This window comes from Bos mutus, chromosome 10 (genome assembly GCF_027580195.1).
Source record: "Bos mutus isolate GX-2022 chromosome 10, NWIPB_WYAK_1.1, whole genome shotgun sequence".
NCBI classification, from domain to species: Eukaryota; Metazoa; Chordata; class Mammalia; order Artiodactyla; family Bovidae; genus Bos; species Bos mutus.
The window spans coordinates 23,016,650-23,029,241 of NC_091626.1; the positions used below are offsets into that span (position 1 = coordinate 23,016,650).

The window sequence follows — 12,592 nt, forward strand, 5'->3', positions numbered from 1 at the left end:
ACTTGGTTACTCTTTGAACACGGGTGTGTGTGATTGTGTACGTGTGCTCTGTGCCTCTCTGTGCATATTGGCCAGGGGGCAGGTTTTGATGCTGTGCTCAGCCTCATTCCTTCTCAGAAGGAATGCCCCAGCCTGGGGAGGTTTTAAACTGATTTTAGATAATTTGGCTCAGAAGAAATCCATTAATTTTTTTCTGATTTAAAAGTAATGCATGCTCATCGTAAAAAATGAATGTGGAAAACAGAAAAAAATGTGATGTAAAAAAAAAAAATGAAAAGCACCTGTGCTCCCACCCCTGGAGATAATCACTGTTGACATTTTGGCGGAGTTGAGATCACATGCACATACGGTGTTCTTTTCTCCCTTCTCACTGAATCTGCAGAGAGCATTTTCTCATATTATTCCTTTTTTGCAAACCTGTTTGAAGGCCCTGTACCATTGTTTTCGCACCATAATTTATTTAACTTGTCCCCAGTTGTTGAACATTCAGGTGGCTTCCAGATTGTCCCTATGGTGGAAAACCCAGGCTCATATCCCTTAGTGCATGAAGCACTGATTTCTACTTTAAGACACGACCAGGGCATGTGTTGGGGGGCCGGGGGGACACTGATCCAGGAAAGGGTGCGTGGCTTGGGTTTCAGAGGCTCAGCTGGGTGTACTTTGACCAAGAAAGGGTGGCTGGCAGGAACTGGGTGATGGGCTGGGACACAGCCACCCCTGCCAGCCCTGGATAAGGGCCCTCACAAACACCCCTCAGAGCTCCAGGGCCTGACTCCTGGTCATAAATATCCCTCTTTTGCCCCTAGGGGATGACAGTGCGGCCTCTTGGTGAGGCAAGCCATAGGGCAGAGGTGAATTTGATGCATTCATCTGCTCTGAAGATGCTAGGGCTGGTCTCCCCAACCCTACTCCCTCAGAAAGGCCCCTGCCCACCTCTGCCCACGTGGATGGAAGCCCAGAGAGTAGGTGAGGTGAGCAGGGGCAGGGGCCAGGTGGAGGAGCAGGGCCAGGATAAGGCAGCCAAGAGGGAGTTGGGAAGCTGGGCAACGACCCCTTAGCTCCATGGCTCATTTGGCAAATAGATGTCTTGCCTTCCCTTTGCCTCCCTGACCCTGCTGGAGGGGCCGTGGTGGGGAAGCAGAGCCCTGTACCCCCTGGGCTCATTTGAGTGTGCTCATCCATTCCTGACTACTGAAAAAGGACAGGGAATGGGGGAATTTCACTTCTGGTGGGCTCCTTGAAGCTATGGAATTATGGTATATTAGTGCCACCATCGACTGTTTAATCCAACTCGTCTGGTTCCAAATGGGGAAACCGTCAGGTCAAAAGCTAATGTGGATCAGGAATGGAAACTCTGTGTATCTAACTCCCAAACCCACAGGCCTGTGGTCACATGCCCTTTAGCTCTACGTCTGTGGCTCACATCTGCTGGTGGAGGGAGGTTGTAACAGGGGCTCAGAAGCTGCCCTGGGGGGTTAGAGAGTCCAGCTCTGCTAGGAATCAGCCCAGAGGAGCCCAGACACGGACGTAACCTTATGAGGCCTCTGCCTTGGACGCCCAGCTCCCCATCAGCAGGAAGGAGCCCCTCCACGTCACTGTAGTCCAAGGGCTCCCCTCCCTGCATGTCTGGCCTCTGGAGAGGAAGGAGGAGAGAGCAGCAGTGAGACCTCTGGGCTGATGAGCACCACCCCCCACCTGCAGACAGCAGTGACCTAAGCCCTCTCGCAGATCCCAGAACTCACCTTAGAAGGGAGGTGAGCCTAAGGAGCACCTCCTAAGACCATACTTGGGGAGAAGCGCCTCCACCAGGAAGAGCTGACCTCTGTGAGCACGTGGCATGGGGCGAGCTCTGAGCTAAACGTGGGCCCACCCAACCCGAGAACAAATCCTCTGTTGATGCAGCATCCCACCTGCCACTGATCCTGACAGTATCTCCTAAGGCCCACTCCCCATTTCTCCATCTGCTCAGAGTCTCAGTGGTCCTCAGTTTATCAGAAGCCATGGCAAAGCCTCCTATCCATGAGACAGTCAGTCCAAGCCACCCCACACACAGCCACAAGGAAGGCTTCAGGGCCCAAGTCTCATCCTATCAACCCTACCAAGACCCCCGAGGACCCCTCTGACCTCCACAGGGCTGCACCGTCTGGGCCCGCAGTCCGTCTCACACCTTTCTCTGTCCCTGCAGCCACACCAGCCTCATCTCCGGCTCTCAGGCCAACCAGCCTTTATCCACCCGCTGCGTGAAATGTGTCCCCCTCCCCTCGCCTTGTCAACCCATCTTCTTCCTTCAGATCTCAGCTCCAAAGCCTCCCCTTGCACCTCTGTGTCAGTTCTATCTGTCGTACATTCTGACACCCTCTGCTGTACCTCCCCTTCAGGGCAGGCATCTTCTCCACCAGACTGTGAGCTCTGGAAGACCAAGTGGGCATCCTTCTTCCTCTCCCTGCTTCATCCCCAGCATCTGTACAGCGCCTGACCATCACCGATGCTCAGTGACGATGTGGTGAATGGATAAATGAATGACCCAACTCTATGAGGTAAGTTCTGCTGCAGACAAAGAAACGAAGGATCTGAGTTAAGTAGCCAGCTCAAGGTCCCGCAGCTGGCCTGTGGTACAGGCAGGGTCCAGGGCAAGTCAGACTGCAGAGTCTGTGCTCTTCACTACTTCTTGTCCTTCATCCAGAATGCCGGCCGCAGCGTCTGTCTTGCTCTCTCCAGCAGGCCCTCTGAGGACGGCTCAACTGGCCACCAAGTCCCAGGGCTCTGGGGCTCCCCTCCCCGGAGCTGCCCCCAGAACCATGGAGAGTCTGAGTGAGCTACAGAACCCACTGCTGCCTCGGAGCCCCACGCACCTCCATGGCCCCTACCCCTACCCCGAGGCTTCTCCCGCCTGGCCGTGCCGGGAGAAGATCTATTCCTACCTCCTGGGAGGTGCTGGCCCTGCGCATGCCCACCAGCTCCTGGACCCCGGGTCCCTGCAGCTGGCCGTGGAGGCCTGGTACAGGCCCAGCTGCCTCCTGGGGAGAGACAAGGTCAAGGAGCCCAGGGCAGGCAGCTGTGAGACCAGCTTCACAGAGGGCAGGGAGCCCCCAGCTGGGCCTACGGAGCGGTCCACGGAACCTGGCCAAGCGGAAGAGGATGTTGCCATCCAGACTGTGTCCTATGGGGTTCAAGAGGAGTTCCAAGGCCAAGAGGGTGACCCGGAGGAAGAAGAGGTAAGGACGTGTGTGTAAATGCAGATTCTCGGGCCCACCTCTGGGTACTGAGATTTTGTAGGCCTGGCTTGGGCCCCAGGAATCTGTATTTTACTAAAGAAAAGACCCTCTGACACAGATTCTATCCACACTTTGAGAAACACTAGTTAGAGCTGACTATTTTTTTTTTTTTACTATTTATTGCATTAAGGTATCTTTCTATTGAAGCTCATGTACAATATTACATAAGTTTCAGGTGTACAACATAATGATTCACAATTTTTAAAGGTTATGACTATTTGACTTTTTAATAGTGTTTTTTGTTCTTGTTTTTTTTTTCCAGTTCAATCAAGATATAATTGTTTTGTAACATTAAGGTATATAATGCCATGATTTGATTCATGTATGTATCACAAAATGTTTACCACAGTAAGGTTAGTTAACACATCGTTTACCTCACCTAATTACCATTTTGCTGTTGCTATAATGAGAATATTTAAGATCTACTCTCATAGAAACTTTCAAGTATATGCTACTGCTGCTAAGTCACTTCAGTCGTGTCTGACTCTGTGCGACCCCATAGATGGCAGCCCACCAGGCTTCCCCATCCCTGGGATTCTCCAGGCAAGAACACTGGAGTGGGTTGCCATTTCCTTCTCCAATGCATGAAAGTGAAAAGTGAAAGTGAAGTCTCTCAGTCATGTCCGACTCATAGCGACCCCATGGACTGCAGCCTGCCAGGCTCCTCCGTCCATGGGAGTTTCCAGGCAAGAGTACTGGAGTGGGGTGCCATTGCCTTCTCCGTTCAAGTATATAATACATTATTATTAACTACAGTCACCAAGCTGCAGCAGATCCCCAGAACTTATTCCCCTTATAACTGGAAGTTTTTACTCTTTAACCAACTTCTCCTCATTGTTCCTACTCTCCAGCCCCCGGCCACCACCGACCTACTCACTGTTTCTATGAGTTCAGCTTTTCTAGATCCTACATATAAATGAGATCAAATGGTATTTGTCTTGGACTTATTTCACTTAGCATGGAGAAGGAAATGGCAACCCACTTCAGTATTCTTTCCTGAAGAATCCCATGGACAGAGGAGCCTGGCAGGCGACTGTCCACAGGGTCACAAGAGTCAGATGCAACCTAGTGACTAACCCTACTACTACTGCTATTTCACTTAGCATAATTATCAAGACTCATGTTGGCCCAAATGGCAGGATTTCCTTCTCTTTGTGGCTGAATAATATTCCCTTATACATATAGATAAACATTGTCTTTGTCCACTCATCCATCCAGCTATGGACTTCTGGTCTTTGAGGAAAGTTCACCTGGTTCTTGTTGTCTTAATTATATAAGCAATTTAAAGTCAGTGCAAAAAATTATTCAAAGATAGCTATTATTTTAGTGAATGATCTTCCAGTCTTTTTACTTACATTTTTTCTACCTCACCCCACAAAAGAGTTCTTGCTATACATATTTCTGTAACTGAATTTTCCTCTCTAAGCAACGTATTTGGTCCATGTAATCTAATATTTTCTACCAAGGTGAATTTTAAGGGTCACATGGTATCCCATTGTAAATTCTTCTACCACTTATTCACCAATCTCCTGGTCCCTGAGCATTGAGACTTCCTGATCTTTCACAGTTACTATCCTATAATGAACATTCTAGTACATGTATACTTGTGTGTGTATTCTTGCATGTGTATCCTTGTAGTCTTTCCTAGTGATAAATCCCTAAGGGTGGAATCATCGAACCATTGTCAAGGTTTTCGGTAGAGAGTCCGGAGCCCAACCACACTCCCACTAATGTCAGATGAGTCTGCCTGGTGCCCCACACCACTGCCGATGGGTGTCCCGGCCAGGTCACCAGAGCCCACTCATGTTTTTCAGAGTGATGCCACATCGACAGAGAGTGAAAGTGAAGACAACTTCCTTACGCTGCCTCCCAGGGACCACCTGGGTCTCACCATCTTCTCCATGCTCTGCTGCTTCTGGCCCCTGGGCATCGCCGCCTTCTACTTCTCCCAGGGGGTAAGAGCCCATGGGGGCCCAGGGCTTCTGCTCTGGCCACCCCCCCTCCCCAGGGGACCTGGGGTCAGGGCCTGGGGAGCCGGGGCTGTTTTGCTGGGCATGGGGATGTTCCCTTTCACCAGCGCTTCTCTCTCCCTAGACCAGCAAGGCCATCTCCAAGGGGGACTTCCGCCTGGCCAATACCACCTCCCGCCGGGCCCTCTTCCTGGCGACACTCTCCATTGCTGTGGGGGCTGGTCTCTATGTAGCCGTGGTGGTGGCCCTGGCAGCTTATATGTCCCAGAATGGCCACAGCTAGTGGCCAAGAAGGTCTGGCATCCTGACTCCCCTACTCTGCCTGAGGAAGTAGAGATGGGGTACTGAGGGTAGCAGACTCTCTGGGGAGACAACTCACGGGGGTGGCTTGTCAGGAGGTGGCCTCCCAGGCTGCAGCCTGCGGGGCACGAGCTTCACTTCCTCCCACCCATTGCCACCGGCCTAGAGCAGGCCGGGGGCATCACTCAGTCCAGGAGAGGGTAGGGCTGCCCACCTGGCCATCCAGGCAGAGCTGCCTCTGGCTGGGATCGCTCCCCATTCTGCTCATTCCCCAAAGGGTCTCCTGCCCTGTGGCCACCCACTACCCAACTCTGCTAACCTCTCCACAGAGAAGAACAGGTTACAGAGAGATAAAGGGGTGCCTGGGGGGCAGACACACAGGCGTCTCCACCTGGGGTCTCCCTGAACTTCCCAACTCCACTCTCTGGCCTGTGATGCCCAGACCTCAGCCAGCCAAGATGGAAATACACACAAAGGGACCCCTTTGGTCTTTCTGGTTCTAGAGGGTACTTACCTCTTCTGTGGGCTTGTAAGACAGAGTAGATTCTAGGTGGAGAAGGGGCGCCTGGGGTGGGTATACTGAGGGCAGTTTCTTGGAGTGTCTTTATGCAGGAGCGAAAGGCAGATGAGATGACGGAGCCTGGAGGGCCCTGGAATATCGTTGCTCCTGTTCTCTGCCCCCATCCTCCTTTTCTGGATTCCTCCGGGGGCTCTGAGCTGGCACCATGCCAGGCAGAGAGAGAGAGAGAGAGAGTGCCGTCAGTCCAGCAGCCACTGAGTGCAGGATCCTGGATCCAGCCATGGAGGAATGTAGCAAGGAGACCCTGTGTAGTGAGTGTAGATGAGGGGGACACAGGGCTGGCATGGCAGCTGAGCAGCCCAGGAGGGCCTCCTAGAGGAGGTGAGCAAGGTCTAGACGGATACAGAGAATGTATTGAAGGGATACTAAGGGATGACCCTTAGTATTTGTGGGCAGGGCTGTGGCAGGAGCCTCCCATGGGAGTTTTGGAGCTGTTTCGCTTACGCCTAGAACATCCAGCTGGAGCCACACTGAAGGCTCCACCAACTCAAAGAAGAGGAAAGTCAGGCTTGTGCCTCAAGTGCCAGTGATCTTTTTCCACCTCTGATGCTGGAGGTCAGTGATGGACCCCTGGTCAGCCTTGCAGCTTCTTCACCGGCACCTCTTCTCAGAGCTGCTCTTAACACTCTTAGCCAATAGGGAAATTTCAGAATTCTAGAAACACCCAGACAGGCAGGAGGAGCACATTTGGGAGGGCAGCCCTGCCAGCGTTCAAGCTATGGCTCTCACTGTGCATGATCTGTGGACCTGGTCATGCCGGGGCCCCATCCAGAGCTCGGGGCTGTGAACCCAACTTGTCCACCATCCTCTGCGAGCCCAGGCATTACCCAGCCCTCCACTCAGTGCATCCCCTGAAGCCTCACAGGCCCAGGATCAGCAGTTTTAATGTCCCGTTACTGTATATACTTACCCTTGTAATAAACGTTTCTGTAACACCTGCTGCCTCTGGGCCTCTTGCTGTCCCCGCCTACCTCCACCTTCGCCTGCGTCCGATCCTTCCCCAAGACCAACCTCCAACCCCCAGTCTACCGATCCTGGCCCCTTGCAGCATGTTCTCTAGAGGACCTGCCCACATCCGGGCCTTAGGAGAGGGGGTGGGCGCTCTGGCTTGGAGGACTACTCTGCTGGGAGTAGCCTGGATGCCGGGTGATGGTGTGGCGTGCATTTGACTCTGCAAGACAAGGCAATGTCCAGGCTGAAGAAAAATCCATTCTAGACTCAAGAGCCTGGGACCTCAGTAGGAAGAGACGTGGGCCAGGGTGACTGAGGCTCCCCTGAGCTGCCTGGAGCCATCAGTGGTGGACGCAAGGTATGGGGTCACCAAGGACCCCACTCCCCTGATGCCCTCTCTTGAGTCCCAGTGGGGGCTGCTCAAGCGTGGTATGGGGAGGAAACCATCTCTGTCGGATTCAGGCCCCAACCTCAGCACCAAATCCCCAGTATCCTCTCTGTTCCAGGCCCCCAGGAACCTGCCTGGGCTATCAGAGGGACCAGCCTGGCCTCTAGGTCACTGCATGGAGGGCACTGGCATGCCCATACCCACACATGACTACTTGGAAGACACAGCTCCACACATACACACACACACACATGCTGCACAGGCTGGGTACCCCTGAGACAGAGATCACTGCATGATACTCCTTAGAAGATACTCTTGGGAGAACATTAGAGGAGAGGAGCAGAAGAAGGCAGATCTGAACTATGGGGAGGTCAGGCTGCTGCTGCTAAGTCGCTTCAGTCGTGTCTGACTCTGTGCAACCCCATAGACAGCAGCCCACCAGGCTCCCTGTCCCTGGGATTTTCCAGGCAAGAACACTGGAGTGGGTTGCCATTTCCTTCTCCGATGCATGAAAGTGAAAAGTGAAAGTGAAGTCGCTCAGTTGTGTCCGACTCTTAGTGACCCCATGGACTGCCGCCTACCAGGCTCCTCCATCCATGGGGTTTTCCAGGCAAGAGTACTGGAGTGGGGTGCCATCGCCTTCTCCGGTCAGGCTGCAGTGCTGGCCAAATGACTGTCTGGGCCAACCCGAGGAGGGGACTGGAGCCAAGGTGCCCTCAGAGTTGACTCAAGGTGGGATGAAGGGCCAGGCCTCCACTGCTGCTTGTCAGTCAGTCACTGGATGGGAGCCACCCAGAAAAGGGCTGTGACCCTTGGGCAAAGTGGATCTCTTCAGCCGAGGCTGCTCCCAGGTTGAGGGATGCCCTGAAGGCTGTTTGCTGGAGGACGAAGCCCGTCATTCCCGCAGGGCCCTGAACAGTGCATCACCGCACCCAGCACACCCATCATGCAGCAGCAGACCCGGTGATGCCACCTATATCCTGCAGCATTTACCTCCCCACACCGAAGGCTGCTTCCTGGGAACTCTGTGCCACTGGGCACACAGGTAGGATAAGCCGAAGGTGCTTCAACCACTGATGGATAGAAGCTAGTGGACAAATAGGTTTCGCAGCATCTCAATGGAAGGACACCAGCCATATTCCACCTGCTCTGAGATTCCCCAGAAGAATGGAGCTTCAGCTACTGGCAGTGGCAATTTAACCAAAAGCACGTCCCTCGCTGGTTGCCTTCCTCTCCCCATCGTCTTCCTCACTTTCCTGCTTCCTGGGATCAGCTCCCAATAAACTACCTACAGTTGAACCCTTGCCTCAGATGAACCCTGGGGAACCCAAACCAAGACACAGACACGCATACACGGGCACATACATGTGCACACAGCATGTGCCTGCCCGCGCCTCCATACATACACACCTCCATCCACGCGTGTGCGCACATGGGCACAGCCCACACAAGCACAGATACTGCGTGCACACACTCACATGTGCACACACACACAGCACATGCCCACACCGGCGTGACACAGGAAACGTGGTGGCCCCACCCAGCCACGCCTGCTCTGGGGTCTCCTCATCCCCAGTGGGCTGGGTGCCTGGCAGTGGGCAGCACCCACTCCAATCCAGGTCCTGTAGCCCCTGCCTCCTGCCCAGCCCCCCAGAACGCTGCTCCATGCCCGGAGACAAAAGAGAAACAGGTCAACGATTTCCTGTGTTCAACCCAGGGCTTTCTCCCCATGGTCCTCACCCCCTGCCTACCCTCAACAGCAAACTCAGACTCTGCAGGAGGAAACGGTGTCAGCAGTAACAGAGCCCTCAGGGCTTCTCTGCCCAGACCCCTCGGAAGGGCCCATCCCATGGAGCCCGGGGCCCATCCTGATCAGTCCCTGCCACTCGGGCAGGGCCCCTTCCCCTGGCAAGCCGGGGCCAGCCTCTGGGCATGCCTGGGGCACATCAGGCCTCCTGCTTCCAGCTCTGCTGAGTCTCAGTGCCTGAGGCTCCGGGGAAGCAGGGGGCCAGCAGTTCCCCCCCTTCCCGGCTGGTTCCTCAGGCTGGCAGAGGAACTGGGGGCAGGGAGGGTCCCCTGGGCATAGGTGCCCGTGATGAGCTGCAGTACCAGCACATCTGTGCAAATATCACCAATTATTTTCCCCACTATAAACACCCAGCAGGAAGGCAGGGAAGCAACCAACCCAAACTGTTTAAAATAGAAACCGAAATTGCTGCGCAGGGAAGTCGGGGCAGCGGGCAGAGTGGGGACTTGTACCAGGAACTGGGGTCTCCCCCTCCAGCTGCCCTTATGGTGCACCTGCTCCCCTCCCCCTCCCTGCAACCCCATCTCAACTTTCTCCTCCACTGACCAATCAGGAGATGGGAAGGGTCATCCCTGAGGGTCGGAGGGTGGGACAGGCCCTCTGTAGGGGAGGGAAGACTGCTGACACAAAGGAAGCGGGAGCCAGTGATGGGGCAGCCGGGCTACAATGTGGAGAGGAGTGAGGGAAGGGAGCCTCCCTTCACTGCTCCCGAGGGTGGAGGGAGGAGGGGTACCCTCGGATAGCAGGCTGGGGACCTTGGGACGCTGAGCCAAGTGGGACCAGTGACCTGCCACCCACTCTGAATGAAAGGACTTTTCTTGATGGTGGAAAGGGCTAGAAACCAGCTCCCGGGGGGCCTCAGCTGACTTCTCTGTCCCTCCCTCCCCGCAAACAGAGCTGATAGACAGCAGGTCGCTGGTACAGTCACACGGGTCATCAGAATGCTGAACCACTTCCTTACCAGTTGATAAACAGGCCCTGCCCCAAGTGTGCCCCCCCTCGAAATGTTTCCCTTTCCAGCCTTCCTGGTCCCTCTTCCAGGACCCCTAGCTGCCCCGTAGGAACTAAAGGGTTAACAGCGGGCACAGCAGCCCCCCTCCCCCCAAGTGCTCAGGCAGCCAGAGCTGCCCTGACTGTTAAATATCTCAGATGTCACCCCTGCCCCACCAAGGCATCATCTCTGTGCCCATGGCCTCTCTGCTCCCCTCAGGATGCTCCAGGGCAGCGGGCACTCACAAATCCGGGCTCTCGGCAAAGCCGCCGCTCCTTTGTCTTCCTCTGCATCCCTACTGCTTCCCAGCGATGGTCCCAGCACCCGTCCAGGGCCCAGCCAGGCCCAAGCCCCACCCAGAGGACAGGAGGGGGGTGCACTGAGACAGGGGTGCATGGCCACGCAGCAAGGATGTGAATCCTCCATGCTGCAGTGAGAAGCAGCCCAGGAGATGATCTGATCACAGTCCCTGATGCTGCACAAGAAACAACCAAGGCCCAGAGAGGGAGGTGAGCTCCCCAGTGTCACTCAGCAATGGATGCGCCAAACCAAGGCCTCATCTCCCAGGCCCTGGCGTTGTTGAGCTAGGCAGGTGATGTCTCTGCTGCCTGCCGTGGCGACACTGAAAACTCAGGGAAGACTGCTGCCTCCACTGTGAATATTAACAAACTGCTTCTCTCAGCCTTCCTTCCAGGCTCTCTCCCGCTTCAAAGGCTGTCCCAGCCAGGCCCTCCCTGGGGCCTACACCTCGGCCCTTCTATTTTGGTGGCGTGGCGGGGCGGGGCGGGAGGGTGAGAGCTTGGCCTCGCCTTGCTTACCCCCAAATTCACAGCAGCACCCCCACCCCCCAACCACCATGGGCGCTGTCACATCCTTCCTGCAATAGTGGGGGGGCCCTCCTCTGAGATGCGGGGCAGGGGGTGCCCACGGAGACACTCAGATGTGCTGAACAAAAATAAAAGGAAGTCCTGAGGCCCATCTGCATTTCTGAGTACTTCCAACCCACATGCCTTGAACTGCTCTCACCTTGCTCCCTCTAAAGAGCCGGGCAGACTTCAAAGCTGCTTCTAGCTCCATGAGGAAATGACAGAGAAAGACATTCCCAGAGGGCCGGGTGCCCCCAGAGGCGGCCTGGAGAGGGGACAAAGGGGATGGCAGGCACATTTGCAGCAGAAGGCAGAGCCGGGGCGAGACGGCAGGGGCAGGCCACGCTGACAGAGCACCTGCCGTACCCAAAGGACCGCCACTCAGGTTCCCTCTACCACTGAGGTAAGTGTTCTGTCCCCATTTTACAGACTGGGAGAACGAGGCCAGCCAGGCTCTCTTTCCCCAACCCCGGTTCCACAGCTCAATGAATGGTACCATCATGACATCTGAGCAGCTACCATGATTCCACCCTTGTCCCCCACCCACATCACATCTGAGACCAGCGCCTAGCCATTTTCCCTCTTTCATCCTCTCCAGCCCTGTCCTAACATTTCTGCTCAGAGCCGGCTGGGAGTCGCAGCCTAACACAGTGGTTGAAAGCACAGAGTCTGGAGCCACACTGCCCGGTTCAAATCCTATTTTCTGCTCTGTGCAATTGGGTGCTTTCCTATCTGGAAAATGGGTACCATAATGGTGACTACTGCAAAGTGTTGGTGTGACTATTACATTAATGAATACTTATGTGGCTTCTAAAGCAACATTAGGTGTCTAGTAAATGCTCTGTGCATGCCTGCCAATGCAGGAGACATAGGAGACAAAGGTTCAGTCTCTGAATTGGAAAGATCCCCTGGAGGAGGAAATGACAACCCACTCCAGTATTCTTGCCTGAAAAATCCCAAGGACATGGGAGCCTGGCGAGCTACAGTCCACGGGATCACAAAGAATTGGACATGACTGAGTACCCATGCATAAAGTGCTATGTGGATTATTTTTTGGCTGCACCACGCAGCTTGTGGGATCTTTGTTCCTCGATCAGGAATAGATCCCAAACCCTCAGCAGTGAAAGCACAGAGCCCTAACCACTGGACAGCCAGGGAATTCCCTGAAGAATAATTTTCATTATCTCCAGTTGACCACCCCCCTAAATGGCTTCCGTATCAGAAGCGCCTCACTTCCCCACATCCCCACCCCATCTACAGTCAGAGACTAAAGCCAAGTCCTGGGGGATGGAGACCCTGCTGACTTCTCTCTGCAGATGTCCACTGATAACAAGCTGAAGGCACAAGCTTGTTTCTCGTGTCCCCCCTGCCAAGAATTCCCTTGTCTGTCCCACTTCCTGATCTTTACCTCCATGCTGATAGAAATCTTCCAAGACACAGTTTTAGAAAGTCACGTCTTCTCTA

General features: G+C 54.5%; 1 protein-coding gene across 1 annotated transcript; it reads left to right on the top strand.

Annotated features, from left to right (window-relative positions):
- The first annotated feature begins 2,725 nt into the window (after positions 1-2,725).
- On the top strand, positions 2,726-5,528 carry SYNDIG1L (synapse differentiation inducing 1 like). Its single transcript, XM_005900976.3, has 3 exons — positions 2,726-3,215; positions 5,090-5,230; positions 5,370-5,528. Exons 1-3 carry the CDS (start codon positions 2,799-2,801, stop codon positions 5,526-5,528), a joined length of 717 nt encoding a protein of 238 aa, XP_005901038.1. The 5' UTR covers positions 2,726-2,798.
- The last annotated feature ends 7,064 nt before the right edge of the window (positions 5,529-12,592 follow it).